At 57.1% G+C, this 21,301-nt stretch overlaps 1 protein-coding gene across 1 annotated transcript; it reads left to right on the top strand.

Annotated features, from left to right (window-relative positions):
- The first annotated feature begins 3,012 nt into the window (after positions 1 to 3,012).
- On the top strand, positions 3,013 to 17,503 carry ARHGAP35 (Rho GTPase activating protein 35). Its single transcript, XM_057409384.1, has 6 exons — positions 3,013 to 6,764; positions 12,582 to 12,726; positions 12,819 to 12,896; positions 14,270 to 14,401; positions 14,634 to 14,739; positions 17,125 to 17,503. Exons 1-6 carry the CDS (start codon positions 3,069 to 3,071, stop codon positions 17,501 to 17,503), a joined length of 4,536 nt encoding a protein of 1,511 aa, XP_057265367.1. The 5' UTR covers positions 3,013 to 3,068.
- The last annotated feature ends 3,798 nt before the right edge of the window (positions 17,504 to 21,301 follow it).

Here is a 21,301-nt window from a genome sequence, read left to right as displayed (position 1 = left end):
AAGAGGGATTTTGGGGTGGTTGCCATGGAAGCGGGCGCGCTGACGGCACCGTCGCGGCCGCAATTGAGGAGCGGCAGCTTGGGGTTGGCCTGGTTGGGCCTCAGGTTGCTCCTGGCTCCGTTGCTGAGGGATCTCAAGGGCTTTGGCCCCATCCTTGGTGACTCACAGGGACCTTGCTCCGGCGCTGGGATCTTCTCCAGGAGGTTGGATGGATCCGTCCCCGCTACGGAGAGGGTCCTGGATGGGTTCTGCTCTGGTTGGGTTGGATGTTGGATGCTTCCTGGGGGTGGGAAGGGCTTTGGTTGGGCCATGGACATGGACATTGGACATGGACATGCACATGGACATTGGCTGTGGTCAGCACCTCAATGGAGACCTACACATGGACGTTGGCCATGGCCAACACCTCAATGGAGACCTGCACATGGACATTGGACATGGACATGCACATGGACATTGGCCGTGGTCAGCACCTCAATGGAGACCTGCACATGGACATTGGCCGTGGTCAGCACCTCAATGGAGACCTGCACATGGCCATTGGCCATGGCCAACACCTCAATGGAGACCTGCACATGGACATTGGCCGTGGTCAGCACCTCAATGGAGACCTACACATGGACGTTGGCCATGGCCAACACCTCAATGGAGACCTGCACATGGCCATGGTCAACAGTTCAATGGAGACCTGCACATGGACATTGGCCGTGGTCAGCACCTCAATGGAGACCTGCACATGGCCATGGTCAACAGTTCAATGGAGACCTGCACATGGACATTGGCTGTGGTCTACACTTCAATGGAGACCTGCAGATGGACGTTGGCCATGGTCAACACCTCAATGGAGACCTGCACATGGACGTTGGCCATGGTCAACACCTCAATGGAGACCTGCACATAGACATTGGCCGTGGTCTACACTTCAATGGAGACCTGCACATGGCCATGGTCAACACCTCAATGGAGACCTGCACATAGACATTGGCCATGGTCAACACCTCAATGGAGACCTGCACATGGACGTTGGCCATGGCCAACACCTCAATGGAGACCTGCACATGGCCATGGCCTACACTTCAATGGAGACCTGCACATGGACGTTGGCCATGGCCAACACCTCAATGGAGACCTGCACATGGCCATTGGCCATGGCCAACACTTCAATGGAGACCTGCACATGGACGTTGGCCATGGCCAACGCCTCAATGGAGACCTGCACATGGACGTTGGCCGTGGTCATTGGGGGTGGTGGGCCACTGGGATGGGTTGAATGGAGAAGCTTTGGCTGCTCCATCACCATCAAGGCCAGGTTGGAGCATCCCTTTGGAAAGCATCCCTATTGGAAGTGGATGATCTCCGGCTCCCTCCCAACCCAAAGCATTCCACGCATGCGTGCTGTAGCTTGGACCAGGTGGTGCTTGAAGGTCCTTCCAACTCCAGCCATAGGGATGAACTTCCCAAGATCCCATCCAACGCTTCCCTCTTCCAATTGGCTGCTCTTTCTCCTCACCCCATCCCTCCATCCCATGCCCAAAGCCCCTCTTGGAGCCCCTTTAGCCTCCGGAACGCGCTCCAGGGTCTCCATGGACCTTCTCCGTAGTAGAGATGCTCCAAACCCTCTCCGTTGATGGAATTCCAAGTGGGAACGCCGCTTCTGCTGGTGCATTAGCCCCTTGGCAAGGGGGGGTTGAAGAGGAACCCAGTGAGCTTGGGACTGTGGGAGACCCAGCACCGGTTTTGGGGGGATCCGGCATCAGCTCCGGCTCCGCGCGTTCCCGGTTCTCCGGTGGAAAACCCCTTTTGGGCTTCGGCTCCTCTTCGGAAGGGGAATTCTCTTCCCTCCGAGCAGGTCCCGGGGTAAATGAGTAACTCCTGACTCAGGGATTTGGGGCGAAACCGAAAGTGAAGCCGGTTGGAGGCCGCTTTTTTTTCCCTTCCCCTTTCCCATTGGACTTTGGTTCCTTCGACGGAGCCACGTGGGAAGGGAGCGGGAGTGGGATTCCCTTCTCCCGGTGCCAGCACAGGAAATCCAGAGTGGGAAAAGGCTGGGAAAACTTCCTGGCGCTTCGAGGCCCGTTTGGAAGGGATGAGGCTGATCCATAGGGATGATCCTCAGGACTTCCGTAGGCTGCGCCAAGATGGGGTTTGGACCATGATCCCTGTCGCTTCGGTGTCCCTGTCAGTTGGGTTTTGCTGGAGCTGCTTCCCTTTTGCTCCTGGAATTCCGCTGTGGAATCCCTTTGGCGTCAACGGAAGGGGAAAAGTGGCCGAAAGCCCTGATTTTTCCCGGATTTCTTGGCAATCCCATCAGAATTCCCTCCTTTGCTCCAAGGATTGACGTGGGACGCGGTGCAGGATCCTCCCGTTGGACACTTGGAATGTTGCTGCTTTCTCCTCTCCTGCTTTTGGGCTCGGGGGGGGCTTTCAGCTCCTGCAGAGCCTTGGGAATGGGGTTGGAGATCCATTGGGAATGGCTGGGAAGATGCTTTGTCGTGCCATGGGGTTGAGTGCTTTAGACCTAAAACGGCTTCCTGCTGGTGGGAAGACGTTATTCCAGTTGGGAATGCGGCTCTGCCCCGTTTCATCCCTTCCTTCCCCATTCAACCCATTGCAGTGTCCCCCTTTCCACCACCAAAGGGACGCTTCCTTTCGCCCCCTTTCCTTCCAATTGGGAACACCAACCCCCCCCCCCCCCCCCCTTCCCCACATCCCTATGGATCCCTCTGGCTCTTCCCTCTGCTGCGGGTTGCGGTGGGATGCGGCGTTCGGGACGCCGGGATCGGTGCCGCCGGGGCCTGGGGCTTGGGGTTGGGTTTGTGAGGAGCAGGATGGGGATGGTCCCCAGTGACGATGCTTTCCCTTCCTCCTAGGGGAGAACCTGGGCCGTCGAGCCCCCCCAAACCCCAACCCCGAGGCCCACGGAGCCCCACGCCTGCCGGTCCCTGCGGGATGAGGAGGTGGGAGCCCGTCCTTCCCGCGCCCTTCCTGCCTTGAGAAGCGGTCGTCTCGTCCCCGGCGCCGCGGGGAATCCTCTGCGAAGCCGTTGAGTGGGACAGGATGTGCGGACGATGATGATGGCCAGGAAGCAGGATGTCCGCATCCCCACCTACAACGTCAGCGTGGTGGGTTTATCCGGCACGGAGAAGGAGAAGGGTCAGTGCGGCGTCGGCAAGTCCTGCCTCTGCAACCGCTTCGTGCGGCCCAGCGCCGACGATTTCCACCTGGATCACACCTCGGTGCTCAGCACCAGCGACTTTGGGGGCCGAGTGGTCAACAATGACCATTTCCTCTACTGGGGAGAGGTGGGCAGAGCCCTGGAGGACTGCGGCGAGTGCAAGCTGCACGTGGTGGAGCAGACGGAGTTCATCGACGACCAGACCTTCCAGCCCCACCGCAGCACCGCGCTGCAGCCCTACATCAAGAGGGCTGCTGCCACCAAGCTGGCTTCGGCCGAGAAGCTCATGTACTTCTGCACGGACCAGCTGGGCTTGGAGCAGGACTTTGAGCAGAAGCAGATGCCCGACGGCAAGCTGCTGGTCGACGGCTTCCTCCTCTGCGTGGACGTCAGCAGGGGCATGAACAGGAACTTCGATGAGCAGCTCAAGTTCGTCTCCAACCTCTACAACCAGTTGGCCAAGACCAAGAAGCCCATCGTGGTGGTGCTGAGCAAGTGCGACGAAGGGGTGGAGCGGTACATCCGGGACGCCCACACTTTTGCCTTAAGCAAGAAGAGCCTCCAGGTGGTGGAGACCTCTGCTAGGTCCAACGTGAACATTGACTTGGCCTTCAGCACCTTGGTGCAGCTCATCGACAAGAGCAGAGGGAAGACCAAGATCATCCCTTACTTCGAAGCCTTGAAGCAGCAGAGCCAACAGATCGCCGCCGCCAAGGACAAGTACGAGTGGTTGGTCAGCCGCATCGTGAAGAGCCACAACGAGACGTGGAGCAACGTGAGCTTCAAGATGCAGTCCTCCCCCGAGTACCAGGACTACGTCTACCTGGAAGGGACCCAGAAGGCCAAGAAGCTCTTCCTGCAGCACGTGCATCGCCTCAAGCAGGAGCACATCGAGCGGCGGCGGAAGATGTACCTGGCCGTGCTCCCTCAAGCCTTCGAGGCCCTCATCCCGGACCTGGATGAGCTGGACCACCTGAGCTGCGTCAAGGTGGAGAAGCTCTTGGAGACGAAGGCGGACTTCCTCAAGTGGTTCGTTGTCTTGGAAGAGACCCCCTGGGACGCCACGAGCCACATCGACAACATGGAGAACGAGCGCATCCCCTTCGACCTGATGGAGACCCAACCGGCCAAGCAGCTCTACGAAGCTCACTTGGAAAAGCTGAGGAACGAGAGGAAGAGGGCGGAGATGAGGAGAGCCTTCAAGGAGAACCTGGAGACTTCGCCCTTCATCACCCCTGGCAAGCCCTGGGAGGAAGCGCGGAGCTTCATCATGAACGAGGACTTCTACATGTGGCTGGAGGAGTCCATCTACATGGACATCTACAGCAAGCACCAAAAGCAGATCATCGAGAAGGCCAAGGAGGAGTTCCAGGAGCTGCTCTTGGAATACTCGGAGCTCTTCTACGAGCTGGAGCTCGACGCCAAGCCCAGCAAGGAGAAGATGGGCGTCATCCAGGACGTGCTGGGCGAGGAGCAGCGCTTCAAGGCCCTGCAGAAGCTGCAGGCCGAGCGCGACGCCCTCATCCTCAAGCACATCCACTTCGTCTACCACCCCACCAAGGAGACCTGTCCCAGCTGCCCTCTGTGCGTGGACTCCAGGATCGAGCAGCTCATCAGCTCCCGCTTCATCCGCCCCGCCGAGCGCAACCAGAGGAACCTGCTCGCCGACCCCACCATCGACAGGATCAACCTGGTCATCCTGGGCAAGGACGGCCTGGCCCGAGAGCTGGCCAACGAGATCCGGGCGCTGTGCACCAACGACGACAAGTACGTGATCGAGGGCAAGATGTACGAGCTGGCCCTGAGGCCCATCGAGGGCAACGTCAGGCTCCCCGTCAACTCCTTCCAGACCCCCACCTTCCAGCCCCACGGGTGTCTTTGCCTTTACAACTCCAAGGAGTCCTTGTCCTACGTGGTGGAGAGCATCGAGAAGAGCCGCGAGTCCACGCTGGGCAGGAGGGACAACCACTTGGTTCACCTGCCCCTCACCCTCATCCTGGTCAACAAGAGGGGGGACACGAGCGGGGAGACCTTGCAGAGCCTCATCCAGCAGGGCCAGCAGATCGCCAGCAAGCTCCAGTGCGTCTTCTTGGACCCTGCCTCTGCCGGCATCGGGTACGGCAGGAACATCAACGAGAAGCAGATCAGCCAGGTCCTGAAGGGCTTGTTGGACTCCAAACGCAACCTGAACCTCGTCAGCTCCACCGCCAGCATCAAGGACCTGGCGGACGTTGAGCTCCGCATCGTCATGTGCCTCATGTGTGGCGATCCCTTCCACACGGACGACATCCTCCTGCCCATCCTGCAGTCCCCGAGCTATCGGCCTTCCCAGTGCGGCAGCAGCAGCTCCGTCCTCCTCGAGCTCTCCATCGGGCCCCACAAGAGGCGCGTGGAGCTCTCCCTCCTCTCCTACCACTCCTCCTTCAGCGTCCGCAAGAGCCGCCTGGTCCACGGCTACATCGTCTTCTACTCGGCCAAGCGCAAGGCGTCCTTGGCCATGCTCCGTGCCTTCCTGTGCGAGGTGCAGGACATCATCCCCATCCAGGTCGTGGCGCTCACCGACGGCTCCATCGACATCCTGGACAACGACCTGAGCAGGGAGCAGCTCACCGAAGGGGAAGAGATCGCCCAGGAGATCGACGGCAAGTTCACCACCATTCCCTGCAGCCAGCCCCAGCACAAGCTGGAGATCTTCCACTCCTTCTTTAAGGACGTGCTGGAGAAGAAGACCATCATCGAGGCCACCCACATGTACGACAACGTGGCCGAAGCCTGCAGCACCACCGAGGAGGTCTTCAACTCGCCGCGAGCCGATTCCCCTCTCTGCAATTCCAACCTGCAGGACTCGGAGGAGGACGTGGAGCCTCCCACTTACAGCCCCTTCAGAGAGGACTTGTCCATGCCCACCTTGGCCAAAGACCACTCGAAGCTCTCCATGGAGCTGGAGGGGAACGACGGCTTGTCTTTCATCTCGGTCATGAGCACCTTCGAGAGCAAGCTCAACAACAAGGTCCCTCCTCCGGTGAAACCAAAGCCCCCCGTGCATTTTGACCTTACCAAGGGGGACCTCTCCTACTTGGAGCAAGGCCACCGGGACGGGCAGAGGAAATCCATGACATCCGGAAGCTGGCTGCCCACGGATTGCTTCGACCCTTCCGACTACGCCGAGCCCATGGACGCCGTGGTGAAGCCGCGCAACGAAGAGGAGAACATCTACTCCGTGCCTCACGACAGCACCCAGGGCAAGATCATCACCATCCGGAACATCAACAAGGCCCAATCCAACGGCAGCGGCAACGGCTCCGACAGCGAGATGGACACGAGCTCCTTGGAGAGGGGCCGCAAGGTGTCCGTGGTGGCCAAACCGGTGCTCTACAGGACCCGCTGCTCCAGGTTGGGCAGGTTTGCGAGCTACAGGACCAGCTTCAGCGTCGGCAGCGATGACGAGCTGGGCCCCATCAGGAAGAAGGAGGAGGATCAGACTTCCCAAGGCTACAAGGGGGATAACGCCGTTATTCCCTATGAGACGGCCGACGGAGAGGACCCAAGGAGGAGGAACATCTTGAGGAGCTTGAGGAGGACGACGAAGGTAGGGGCGCTGTGGGGTTGGAAGGCGAGAGGTTGGGGTGGGAGGGTTGGATGGAGGCAGGGTGGAGCCATGGGTTTGGGGTCGGGGGGGGGGGGGGGGGTGAGGTTGTGGTTGGGCAACCCCACGGAACACGGGTTATTGGGGGACGTGGATGGGGCAAGGGTTGGTGAGGAGCACCATGAAGGATGTGGTGTGGACATGGTGTGAGGAGCACCATGAAGGACGTGGTGTGAGGAGCACCATGAAGGATGTGGTGTGGACATGGGGTGGACATGGTTTGAGGAGCACCATGAAGGACACGGTGTGAGGAGCACCATGAAGGATGTGGGGTGGACAGGGTGTGAGGAGCACCATGAAGGACGTGGTGTGAGGAGCACCATGAAGGATGTGGTGTGGACATGGGGTGGACATGGTTTGAGGAGCACCATGAAGGACACGGTGTGAGGAGCACCATGAAGGACGTGGTGTGGACATGGTGTGAGGAACACCATGAAGGACGTGGTGTGGACATGGTGTGAGGAGCACCATGAAGGACATGGTGTGGACATGGTGTGAGGAGCACCATGAAGGACGTGGTGTGGACAGGGTGAGGAGCACCATGAAGGATGTGGTGTGGACATGGGGTGGACAGGGTGTGAGGAGCACCATGAAGGACATGGTGTGGACATGGTGTGAGGAGCACCATGAAGGACGTGGTGTGGACAGGGTGAGGAGCACCATGAAGGATGTGGTGTGGACATGGTGTGAGGAACACCATGAAGGATGTGGTGTGGACACGGTGTGGACATGGTGTGAGGAGCACCATGAAGGATGTGGTGTGGACATGGTGTGGACATGGTGTGAGGAGCACCATGAAGGATGTGGTGTGGACATGGTGTGGACATGGTGTGAGGAGCACCATGAAGGATGTGGTGTGGACATGGTGTGGACATGGTGTGAGGAGCACCATGAAGGACATGGTGTGGACATGGTGTGAGGAGCACCATGAAGGATGTGGTGTGGACATGGTGTGGACAGGGTGAGGAGCACCATGAAGGATGTGGTGTGGACATGGTGTGGACAGGGTGTGAGGAGCACCATGAAGGACGTGGTGTGGACATGGTGTGGACAGGGTGAGGAGCACCATGAAGGATGTGGTGTGGACAGGGTGTGAGGAGCACCATGAAGGACGTGGTGTGGACATGGTGTGAGGAGCACCATGAAGGACGTGGTGTGGACATGGGGTGAGGAACACCATGAAGGACATGGTGTGGACATGGTGTGAGGAGCACCATGAAGGATGTGGTGTGGACATGGTGTGAGGAGCACCATGAAGGAGGTGGTGTGGACATGGGGTGAGGAGCACCATGAAGGACAGTGGTGTGGACATGGTGTGAGGAGCACCATGAAGGATGTGGTGTGGACATGGGGTGAGGAACACCATGAAGGACGTGGTGTGGACATGGTGTGAGGAACACCATGAAGGATGTGGTGTGGACATGGGGTGAGGAACACCATGAAGGACGTGGTGTGGACATGGTGTGAGGAGCACCATGAAGGATGTGGTGTGGACATGGTGTGAGGAGCACCATGAAGGATGTGGGGTGGACAGGGTGTGAGGAGCACCATGAAGGACGTGGTGTGGACATGGGGTGAGGAGCACCATGAAGGACGTGGTGTGGACACGGTGTGGACATGGTGTGAGGAGCACCATGAAGGACGTGGTGTGGACATGGGGTGAGGAGCACCATGAAGGACATGGTGTGGACATGGTGTGAGGAGCACCATGAAGGACTTGGTGTGGACACGGTGTGGACAGGGTGTGAGGAGCACCATGAAGGACGTGGTGTGAGGAGCACCATGAAGGACGTGGTGTGGACAGGGTGTGAGGAGCACCATGAAGGATGTGGTGTGGACAGGGTGTGAGGAGCACCATGAAGGACGTGGTGTGGACATGGTGTGAGGAACACCATGAAGGATGTGGTGTGGACATGGGGTGAGGAGCACCATGAAGGATGTGGGGTGGACATGGGGTGGACATGGTTTGAGGAGCACCATGAAGGACACGGTGTGAGGAACACCATGAAGGATGTGGGGTGGACAGGGTATGAGGAGCACCATGAAGGATGTGGTGTGGACATGGTGTGAGGAGCACCATGAAGGATGTGGTGTGGACATGGGGTGAGGAGCACCATGAAGGACATGGTGTGGACATGGTGTGAGGAGCACCATGAAGGAAGTGGTGTGGACATGGTGTGAGGAGCACCATGAAGGATGTGGTGTGGACATGGGGTGAGGAGCACCATGAAGGACGTGGTGTGGACAGGGTGTGAGGAGCACCATGAAGGACATGGTGTGGACATGGTGTGAGGAGCACCATGAAGGACTTGGTGTGGACATGGTGTGAGGAGCACCATGAAGGACATGGTGTGGACACGGTGTGGACATGGTGTGAGGAGCACCATGAAGGACGTGGTGTGGACATGGTGTGAGGAGCACCATGAAGGATGTGGTGTGGACATGGTGTGAGGAGCACCATGAAGGACGTGGTGTGGACATGGTGTGAGGAGCACCATGAAGGATGTGGTGTGGACATGGTGTGAGGAGCACCATGAAGGACGTGGGGTGGACATGGTGTGAGGAGCACCATGAAGGATGTGGTGTGGACATGGGGTGAGGAGCACCATGAAGGACGTGGTGTGGACATGGTGTGAGGAGCACCATGAAGGACGTGGTGTGGACATGGTGTGGACATGGTGTGAGGAGCACCATGAAGGACATGGTGTGGACATGGTGTGAGGAGCACCATGAAGGACGTGGTGTGGACATGGTGTGAGGAACACCATGAAGGATGTGGGGTGGACAGGGTATGAGGAGCACCATGAAGGACGTGGTGTGGACATGGGGTGAGGAGCACCATGAAGGACGTGGTGTGGACATGGTGTGAGGAGCACCATGAAGGACGTGGTGTGGACACGGTGTGGACATGGTTTGAGGAGCACCATGAAGGATGTGGTGTGGACATGGTGTGGACAGGGTGAGGAGCACCATGAAGGACATGGTGTGGACACGGTGTGGACAGGGTGTGAGGAGCACCATGAAGGATGTGGTGTGGACATGGGGTGGACATGGTGTGAGGAGCACCATGAAGGACATGGTGTGGACACGGTGTGGACATGGTTTGAGGAGCACCATGAAGGCCTCTTGTTCTTAGGGGGCATCCCTCAGGGTTCTTGGCTTGGAAGGGGGGGGAGCAGTGCCGGGGTCCCCATGGACAATGGGATGGATCTTGGGGGGGGGGGGGGAATCTGTGGGGCTGAAGTGGTGGGATCCTGAGGGCCAGGAGAGCTCCAGGGCAAGGAATGGGAGAGACCTTCAAGGCTCCCTAGGAAGGGACGGGTTCTCCTGTCCCAGGGCCTCCAAGCTCCATCCATGGGGTCGCGGGAGGGTTTGGGTCCTGCCAAGAGCTGATCCACTGGGATAAGCCATCCACGGTTGGGATCAACGGGAAACCAGTGGGGTAAACAGGAAACCACTGGGATCAACGGGAAAGCATTGGGATAAGCCATAAACCATTAGGATAAGCCATAAACCGTTGGGATGAGCAAGAAACCATTGGGATAAGTCATAAACCATTGGGATAAGCCATAAACCATTGGGATAAGCCATAAACCATTGGGATAAATGAGAAACCATTGGGATAAGCCATAAACCATTGGGATAAGCCATAAACCATTGGGATAAATGAGAAACCATTGGGATAAATGAGAAACCATTGGGATAAGCCATAAACCATTGGGATAAGTCATAAACCATTGGGATAAGCCATAAACCATTGGGATAAGTCATAAACCATTGGGATAAGTCATAAACCATTGGGATAAGTCATAAACCATTGGGATAAGTCATAAACCATTGGGATAAGTCATAAACCATTGGGATAAGCCATAATCCATTGAGATGAGTCATAAACCATTGGGATAAGTCATAAACCACTGGGATGAGCAAGAAGCCATTGGGATAAGTCATAAACCATTGGGATAAGACATAAACCATTGGGATAAGACATAATCCATTGGGATAAGTCATAAACCATTGGGATAAGTCATAAACCATTGGGATAAGACATAATCCATTGGGATAAGCAAGAAACCATTGGGATAAACAGGAACCCATTGGGATGAGCAAGAAACCATTGGGATAAGCCATAAACCATTGGGATGAGCTATTGACCATAGAGACAAGCAATAAACCATTGGGATAAGACATAAACCATTGGGATAAACAGGAAACCACTGGGATCAACGGGAAAGCATTGGGATAAGCCATAAACTATTGGGATAAACAGGAAACCATTGGGATAAGCCATAAACCATTGGGATGAGCTATTAACCATTGAGACAAGCAATAAACCATTGGGATAAGCAGGAAACCACTGGGATAAGCCGTAAACCATTGGGATAGGCAGGGAACCATTGGGATAAACCATAATCCATCGGGATAAACCATAATCCATTGGGATAAACTATAACCCATCGGGATAAGGCGTAATCCATCGGGATAAGGCGTAATCCGTCGGGATAAGGCGTAGTCCTTCGGGATAAGGCGTAATCTGTCGGGATAAGGCGTAATGCGTCGGGGTAAGGCATAGTCCATCGGGATAAGGCGTAATCAATTGGGATAAGGCGTTGTCCGTTGGGATAAGGCGTATTCCATCGGGATAAGGTGTAATATGTTGGGATAAGGCATAATCCATCGGGGTAAGGTGTAATGCGTCGGGGTAAGGCGTAATCCGTCGGGATAAGGCGTAATGCGTCGGGATAAGGCGCGATCTGTCAGGATAAAGCATTATCCATTGGGATAAGGCGTATTCCATCGGGATAAAGCATTATCCATCGGGATAGAGTGTATTCCATCGGGATAAGGCATTATCCGTCGGGATAAGGCGTATTCCATCGGGATAAAGCGTTATCCATCGGGATAAGGCGTATTCCATCCGGATAAAGCGTTATCCATTGGGATAAGGTGTATTCCATTGGGATAAAGCGTTATCCATCGGGATAAGGCATTATCCATTGGGATAAGGTGTATTCCATCCGGATAAAGCGTTATCCATCGGGATAAGGCGTATTCCATCGGGATAAAGCATTATCCATCGGGATAAGGTGTATTCCATCGGGATAAAGCATTATCCATTGGGATAAGGCGTATTCCATCGGGATAAGGCGTATTCCCTCGGGATAAAGCGTTATCCATCGGGATAAGGCGTATTCCATCGGGATAAGGCGTATTCCATCGGGATAAAGCGTTATCCATCGGGATAAGGCATTATCCATCGGGATAAGGCATTATCCATCGGGATAAAGCGTATTCCATCGGGATAAAGCGTTATCCATCGGGATAAGGCGTATTCCATCGGGATAAAGCGTTATCCATCGGGATAAGGCGTATTCCATCGGGATAAAGCGTTATCCGTCGGGATAAGGCGTATTCCATCGGGATAAAGCGTTATCCATTGGGATAAGGCGTATTCCATCGGGATAAAGCGTTATCCATCGGGATAAGGCATTATCCATCGGGATAAGGTGTATTCCATCAGGATAAAGCATTATCCATTGGGATAAGGCGTATTGCATCGGGATAAAGCGTTATCCATCGGGATAAGGCATATTCCGTCGGGATACAGCGTTATCCATCGGGATAAAGCGTTATCCATCGGGATAAAGCGTTATCCATCGGGATAAGGCGTTATCCATCAGGATAAGGCGTTATCCATCAGGATAAGGCATTATCCATCGGGATAAAGCGTATTCCATCTCCCTTCCCGCTGTGGCACAGAAACCCAAGCCCAAGCCGCGGCCGTCCATCACCAAGAGCACGTGGGAGAGCAGCTACTTCGGGGTGCCCCTGAGCGGAGTGGTGACAGCCGAGAAGCCCATCCCGGTCTTCATCGAGCGCTGCATCGAGTACATCGAGGCCACTGGTGAGCGCAGCGTCCCGGCGGGAGGGGGGGAATTCCGCATCCCAGCTCTTCCGCGGGTATCCCGGGGGCCTGACCTGCTCCTCCCTCCCCAGGGCTCAGCACCGAAGGGATCTATCGGGTGAGCGGGAACAAGTCGGAGATGGAGAGTCTGCAGAGGCAGTTCGACCAGGGTGAGCTCCTGGGATTCCCTGTGCCGATCCCTTTGGGTCCTGGGATTCCTCATTCCAACCTCTTCTTGTCCTGGGATTCCTCATCCCAACCCCTTTGTATCCTGGGATTCCTCATCCCAACCCCTTTGTATCCCAGGATTCCCCTTCCCAACCCCTTTGTATCCCAGGATTCCCCATCCCAACCCCTTTGTATCCTGGGATTCCCCATCCCAACCCCTTTGTGTCCAAGGATTCCCCATCCCAACCCCTTTGTGTCCCAGGATTCCCCATCCCAACCCCTTTGTGTCCCAGGATTCCCCATCCCAACCCCTTTGTATCCCAGGATTCCCCATCCCAACCCCTTTGTATCCCAGGATTCCCCATCCCAACCCCTTTGTGTCCCAGGATTCCCCCCAACCCCTTTGTGTCCCAGGATTCCCCATCCCAACCCCTTTGTATCCCGGGATTCCCCATCCCAACCCCTTTGTATCCCGGGATTCCTCATCCCAACCCCTTTGTATCCCAGGATTCCCCTTCCCAACCCCTTTGTATCCCAGGATTCCCCATCCCAACCCCTTTGTATCCTGGGATTCCCCATCCCAACCCCTTTGTGTCCAAGGATTCCCCATCCCAACCCCTTTGTGTCCCAGGATTCCCCATCCCAACCCCTTTGTATCCCGGGATTCCCCATCCCAACCCCTTTGTATCCCAAGATTCCCCATCCCAACCCCTTTGTATCCCAGGATTCCCCATCCCAACCCCTTTGTATCCCGGGATTCCCCATCCCAACCCCTTTGTATCCCGGGATTCCCCATCCCAACCCCTTTGTATCCCGGGATTCCTCATCCCAACCCCTTAATGTCCCAGGATTCCCCATCCCAACCCCTTTGTATCCCAGGATTCCCCATCCCAATCCCTTTGTATCCCGGCATTCCCCATCCCAACCCCTTCTTGTCCCGGGATTCCCCATCCCAACCCCTTTGTATCCCAGGATTCCCCATCCCAACCCCTTTGTATCCCAGGATTCCCCATCCCAACCCCTTTGTATCCCGGGATTCCCCATCCCAACCCCTTTGTATCCCGGGATTCCCCATCCCACCCCCCACCGTTGGATTTTGATCCCTTTCCTGTTTTTTCCCCTGCCTTTTCTCCATTTCCCTTCCTTTTCCATGGATTTCCCCCATTCCCAGACCATTCCCATTCCTCTCCTCCCTCTTCCTTCCCCTCCTCCTTCCTTTCCTTGCAGCCACCAGAGCTCAGCCCCTCGGGGCCATGCCCATCCCACACCCCCCCCACATTCCAGCCCCACATCCCCACCTTCCTGCCCCTCCTGGCTCTTTGGGAAGAGCAATTCCAGCCGCCGGGATCTAACCAGGAGCCTCTTCCCCTTGCAGACCACGGCCTGGACCTGGCTGAGAAGGATTTCACCGTCAACACCGTGGCTGGAGCCATGAAGAGCTTCTTCTCCGAGCTGCCCGAGCCTTTGGTCCCTTATTCCATGCAGGTGGAGCTGGTGGAAGCCCACAGTGAGTCCATGCTCTTCCCAACGCCGTTCCCATCCCGTCTGCCCCCATTCCCATCTCCTGGATCCCACCCCTTGGAAGCAATGGGGACGGGGGCTGCTTTTTTCCCCCTTTCCCCTTGGGAAGAACCCAGGTTCTGCTCATGCTGATGCCCCCCCCCAATCCCTTTGGAAGAGGAGGAATCCCATGGGATGCTGCTGCCCTTCCTGACGCCCTTCCCGTTCCCTCTTGGCAGAGATCAACGACCGGGAGCAGAAGCTCCACGCGTTGAAGGAGGTGCTGAGGAAATTCCCCAAGGAAAACTATGAGGTCTTCAAATACGTCATTGGCCACTTGAACAAGTAGGTATCGGGGGGGCTGGGATGCAGGGAGAATGTTGGGATAACCCAAAAAAGCAGGATTGGGGATGGGGCGGTGTGGAGGTGATGCAGGATCCAAGGGGGATGTCGCCGTGAGCATCCCAAAAGGATCCAGGTGGGTTGTCACCGTGAGCATCCCAAAAGGATCCAGATGGGATGTCACCGTGAGCATCCCAAAAGGATCCAGGTGGGATGTCCCCATGAGTGGATTCCATTGATGTCCCCATGAGCATCCCAGCAGGATCCCATTGGGACGTCCCTATGAGCACCCCAACAGGATCCCACTGGGACGTCCCCATGAGCACCCCAACAGGATCCCATTGGGATGTCCCCATGAGCACCCCAACAGGATTCTATTGATGTCCCCATGAGCGGATCCTATTGGATGGTCCCCATGAACAGATCCCGTTGGGACGTCCCCTTGAGCAGATCCCATTGGGTGTCCCCATGAGCAGATCCCATTGGGATGCCCCCCTGAGCACCCCAACAGGATCCCATTGGGACGTCCCCCTGAGCACCCCAACAGGATCCCATTGGGTGTCCCCATGAGCAGATCCCATTGGGATGCCCCCCTGAGCACCCCAACAGGCTCCCATTGGGTGGTCCCCCTGAGCACCCCAACAGGCTCCCATTGATGTCCCCATGAGTGGATCCCATTGGGTGTCCCCATGAGCGAATCCCATTGGGACTCCCCCCTGAGTGCCCCAACAGGATCCCATTGGGACATCCGCATGAGCACCCCAGCAGGATCCCATTGATGTCCCCATGAACAGATCCCATTACGATGCCCCCCCGAGCACCCCAACAGGATCCCATTGATGTCCCCATGAGCGGATCCCATTGGGACATCCCCCTGAGTGCCCCAACAGGCTCCCATTGATGTCCCCCTGAGCACCCCAACAGGCTCCCATTGATGTCCCCCTGAGCACCCCAAGAGGCTCCCATTGATGTCCCCATGAACAGATCCCATTACGATGCCCCCCCGAGCACCCCAACAGGATCCCATTGGGACACCCCCCTGAGCACCCCAATAGGCTCCCATTGGGACGTCCCCCTGAGCACCCCAACAGGATCCCATTGATGTCCCCATGAGCACCCCAACAGGATCCCATTGATGTCCCCATGAGCACCCCAACAGGATCCCATTGATGTCCCCATGAGTGGATCCCATTGGGACGTCCCCGTGAGCACCCCAACAGGATCCCATTGATGTCCCCCCAAGCACCCCAACAGGCTCCCATTGATGCCCCCAGGAGCACCCCAAGAGGCTCCCATTGATGTCCCCATGAACAGATCCCATTAGGATGCCCCCAGGAGCACCCCAAGAGGCTCCCATTGATGTCCCCATGAACAGATCCCATTAGGATGCCCCCAGGAGCACCCCAAGAGGCTCCCATTGATGTCCCCATGAACAGATCCCATTACGATGCCCCCCCGAGCACCCCAACAGGATCCCATTGATGTCCCCATGAGCGGATCCCATTGGGACATCCCCCTGAGTGCCCCAACAGGCTCCCATTGATGTCCCCCTGAGCACCCCAAGAGGCTCCCATTGATGTCCCCATGAACAGATCCCATTACGATGCCCCCCCGAGCACCCCAACAGGATCCCATTGGGACACCCCCCTGAGCACCCCAACAGGCTCCCATTGGGACGTCCCCCTGAGCACCCCAACAGGATCCCATTGATGTCCCCATGAGCACCCCAACAGGATCCCATTGATGCCCCCATGAGCACCCCAACAGGATCCCATTGATGTCCCCATGAGTGGATCCCATTGGGACGTCCCCGTGAGCACCCCAACAGGATCCCATTGATGTCCCCATGAGTGGATCCCATTGGGACGTCCCCGTGAGCACCCCAACAGGATCCCATTGATGTCCCCATGAGCACCCCAACAGGATCCCATTGATGTCCCCATGAGCACCCCAACAGGATCCCATTGATGTCCCCATGAGTGGATCCCATTGGGACGTCCCCGTGAGCACCCCAACAGGATCCCATTGATGTCCCCCCGAGCACCCCAACAGGCTCCCATTGATGCCCCCAGGAGCACCCCAAGAGGCTCCCATTGATGTCCCCATGAACAGATCCCATTGATGCCCCCTTGAGCACCCCAACAGGCACCCATTGGGACGTCCCCATGAGCACCCCAACAGGCTCCCATTGATGTCCCCATGAACAGATCCCATTAGGATGCCCCCAGGAGCACCCCAACACGCTCCCATTGATGCCCCCATGACCAGATCCCATTGATTTCCCCCCACGAGCAGATCCCATTGGGACCTCCCCCCCCCCCCCCCCCCCCCCCCCCCCCCCCCCCCTTACCAGGCTCCTATGGGGCCGCTCCCGTTGTCCTTGCCCAGGGTGAGCCAGCAGCACCGCGTGAACCTGATGACGAGCGAGAACCTCTCCATCTGCTTCTGGCCAACGCTCATGCGCCCGGACTTCAGCACCATGGACGCGCTCACGGCCACGCGCACCTACCAGACAATCATCGACCTCTTCATCCAGCAGAGCCCCTTCTTCTTCTCCTCTTCCTCCTCTTCTTCCTCTTCCTCATCCCGGTCCATCCCGGAGCTTCCCGGTGCCATTCCCACCTCTCCTTCGTCTCTTCCCACCGGAGCTTCCCCGCTGGTCCCCGGCGCGGCTCCGGCGTCGCCTCCGCGGACGCCGCCGTCGCCGCCGTCGCCGGTGCAAGCGCTGCTCCCGAGCCAGCCCCACGCGGAGCCGTCGGCACCGTGAGCACCGGGAGCCTTCCCCCTGCCCCTCTCTCTCACCCCCCCCCCCCCACCCCACCACCATCCACCCACCCCACTCTGCTCCCCACAACCTCCAGCATCGCATCCGGTCCCATGGGGCATTGTTGGGGGGCAGGCGCCGGCTCCGGGCTTGGCCTTTCCTTGCTGCCCCATAGACTTGAGCCCGGGCGAGCAGGGAGGTTCCTGACTTCTCCGTCCGGGATCGAGGCCAAGGACGTGGGGACCCTCGGTCGCGGCGCCACCGAAGCCCTTCGCATCCCAGCCGGCGCCGGCGGAAGCTCATCCCATAGGGATCCGTTGGGATGTGAGGCTCATCTGTTGGGATCTAAGGTTCATCCGTTGGGATCTAAGGTTCATCCGTTGGGATCTAAGGTTCATCCGTTGGGATCTAAGGCTCATCCGTTGGGATCTAAGGTTCATCCGTTGGGATCTAAGGCTCATCCGTTGGGATCTAAGGCTCATCCGTTGGGATCTGAAGCTCATCCATTGGGATCTAAGGCTCATCCAATGGGATGTGAGGCTCACCCGTTGGGATCTAAGGCTCATCCGTTGGGATCTAAGGCTCATCTGTTGGGATCTAAGGTTCATCCGTTGGGATCTGAAGCTCATCCATTGGGATCTAAGGCTCATCCAATGGGATGTGAGGCTCACCCGTTGGGATCTAACGCTCATCCGTTGCCATCTGAGGCTCATCCGTTGGGATCTGAAGCTCATCCGTTGGGATCTAAGGCTCATCCATTGGGATCTGCAGCTCATCCATTGGGATCTAAGGCTCATCCATTGAGACCTGAAGCTCATCCGTTGGGATCTAAGGCTCATCCGTTGGGATCTGAGGCTCCTCCGTTGGGATCTGACCTCATCCATTGGGATCTAAGGCTCATCTGTTGGGATCTAAGGCTCATCTGTTGGGATCTGCAGCTCATCCATTGGGATCTAAGGCTCATCCATTGAGACCTGAAGCTCATCTGTTGGGATCTAAGGCTCATCCGTTGGGATCTGACTTCATCCATTGGGATCTAAGGCTCATCCATTGGGATCTGAGCCTGATCCATTGGGATCTAAGGCTCATCCGTTGCCATCTGAGGCTCATCCATTGGGATCTAAGGCTCATCCATTGAGACCTGAAGCTCATCCATTGGGATCTGATGCTCATCCATTGGGATCTGCACCTCATCCATTGGGATCTGAGGCCCATCCATTGAGACCTGAACCTCATCCATTGGGATCTGAACGTCATCCATTGGGATCTGAACCTCATCCATTGGGATCTGAGGCCCATCCATTGGAATCTGAACGTCATCCATTGGGATCTGAACCTCATCCATTGGGATCTGAGGCCCATCCGCCACGGCCCAAGGCATTCCCGGAACAACCCAAGGCTCAGCTGATGCATCCCAGGAATCATCCCCTGGATCCCAGCACTTCCCAGGACCCCATTCCCTGCTCCCAGCATGAAGCACTTACAGAGGGGAGGGAGGGGGTGCTCCCGCTGCCCCCATCCCATTTGGGGCTGGATTTGGGGGGATTCCCTTGGGAAAAGCCGGCGCTCGGTTGGGATTTGGACCCAATGGGGCAGGAAAATCGGGATTGGGATGTGAAGAGGACACATGAGATGGGAAGGGGGAAGGGGGGGGGGGTTTGTCCTGTGGGTCCCATAGGGATTAATGGGGGGCTGTGGGGAGGAGGAGGGAGGGGGGGGTTGGAACCTTGGATTCCTGGATCCTTCCCAGCATTCCCAGCAACTGGATTTTCATGGTACCACTGGGAGAGCACGGGGAAGGCTCCCAGCGCCCCACCTGGGTCTCTTCGCACTTTAAGACCCCCCCCCCCCCCAGGGATGAAAACACCCCCAAACCCCCACCCCACATCACCCCCCAACCCCCCTCCACAAAGGGCTCTCCCCATCCCCCTTTCCTCCATCCCCAAAGAGGCCAAATCCTCCCCGAAAAGCCCAAAATGGGCCCAAAACGGGCGATTTTTGGACCCCAAAGAGGGGATTCTGCTGTGAAAAGGAGGTGTTTTGGGGGGGGGGGGGGGGGGTCAAAACGGGCAAAACCGGTCCAATTGGAGGCCAAATTGGGGCCAAAAGCCACTTTTGAACCATTTTGCCCTTTTCCTGCTGCTTCCTCCTGATGATTCGGGCTCAAAACTGCAGATTTTGGGGGGGGGGGGGGGGGGGGGATTTTCCCACCTCAAAAATCCCCATTTTCCCCCTTTTTTTCCCCTCAAAACCTCTTAAAATCCAATCCCCCCCCCCCCAATAATTCCATTTTTAAGCGATTTCACCCCAAAATAAGCCCAATTTGGGGGCCTTTTGGGGGCGTTTTGTGCTGGCGAAGGAGCCGCTGAGGGCCTGGGCGGGAGCTGTTGCGCGAGCGATCACGGGACCTGTCGCGATATCGGGGGCCTGTCGCGATATCGGGGGCCTGTCGCGATATCTCTGGGGCCTGTCGCGATATCTTCGGGCCTAACACGTCCCCCCTGTAGTTCTTGGTGATGGAAGTTGCCTTTTTTTTTTCCTGCTTTTCCCGAGCTGAGGAATTCGGTGTGGGGGCTGGATCCGGATGGGCCCCGTTCCCTATGGATATTGCCAAGGGATGAAGCTATGGGGAGCATATGGGGTTCATTGGTTATGGGGCTTTGGTGGCAATGGGAATCCCCACTGCTCCAGCCCCATTTCCCCCCCTTATCCCACAGGAATGAATGGGGCAAGCTGGGGCTCTCCCACCGCCTTTATTACCCTCTCCCCCCACCCCCCCGCCGTTCCAAGTGGGACCAAAATCCCTCTTTTTAACCCCAAAATGAGGGTGTTGGGGTAAACCAGGGATGGAGAACCCCAAAAGACACGGGAATGGCCCCAAAAGGAGGCTGGGAATGAGGGAGGGGAGGAGGAATGGGGCCAAATGGGCCCTGAATTGGGGTCGGGGGTGATGGAGACGATGGGATGTGGGAGCGATGGGGTGTGGGGGGTGATGATGGGATATAGGGATTATGGGATATAGGGATATGGGGGGGTGATGGTGATGATGGGATATAGGGATGATATAGGGGATATAGAGATATGGGGGGTGATGAGATATGGGGGGTAATGGGATATGGGGGTGAAGAGATATGGGGGGTGATGGGATATGGGAATGATGGGATATGGGGGTGATGGGATATGGGGGCGATGGGATAAGGGGGTGATGGGATATGGGGGGTGATGGGATATGGGGGTGATGGGATATGGGGGGTCATGGGATATGGGGGTCATGGGATATGGGGGGTCATGGGATATGGGGGTGATGGGATATGGGGGGTGATGGGATATGGGGGTCATGGGATATGGGGGGTCATGGGATATGGGGGTCACGGGATATGGGGGGTGATGGTGATGATGGGGGGTCACGGGATATGGGGGTGATGGGATATGGGGGGTGATGGGATATGGGGGTCACGGGATATGGGGGGTGATGGGATATAGGGGGTGATATATGGGGGTCATGGGATGGGGGGGTCATATATGGGGGTCATGGGATATGGGGGCGATGGGATATGGGGGGTCACGGGATATGGGGGTGATGGGATATGGGGGGTGATGGGATATGGGGGTCACGGGATATGGGGGGTGATGGGATATAGGGGGCCGATGGGATATGGGGGGTCCATCCCCCCATAGCCAGCACCGCATCCCCCATCGCTCCGGCCAGAGGAGACACCGCCGAGCGCTCATTGGCCGCCGCCGCTGACCTTCACCGCGCCTATTGGTCAGCCGCCGCCGCCGTCCCGCCCGCTGCGAACT

This window comes from Pezoporus wallicus, unplaced genomic scaffold (assembly GCF_028554395.1).
Source record: "Pezoporus wallicus isolate ANWC-B61680 ecotype Strahan unplaced genomic scaffold, APGP_CSIRO_Pwel_v1 contig_9802, whole genome shotgun sequence".
Classification (NCBI taxonomy): Eukaryota; Metazoa; Chordata; class Aves; order Psittaciformes; family Psittacidae; genus Pezoporus; species Pezoporus wallicus.
This window is presented reverse-complemented; position numbering and strand designations above follow the sequence as displayed.

Coding starts and splice junctions, on each gene's coding strand:
- ARHGAP35 (XM_057409384.1), top strand. CDS start 3,069: ATGATGATGGCCAGGAAGCAGGATGTCCGCATCCCCACCTACAACGTC. Junction 6,765..12,581: donor GCTTGAGGAGGACGACGAAG/GTAGGGGCGCTG, acceptor GCTGTGGCACAG/AAACCCAAGCCCAAGCCGCG. Junction 12,727..12,818: donor CGAGTACATCGAGGCCACTG/GTGAGCGCAGCG, acceptor CTCCCTCCCCAG/GGCTCAGCACCGAAGGGATC.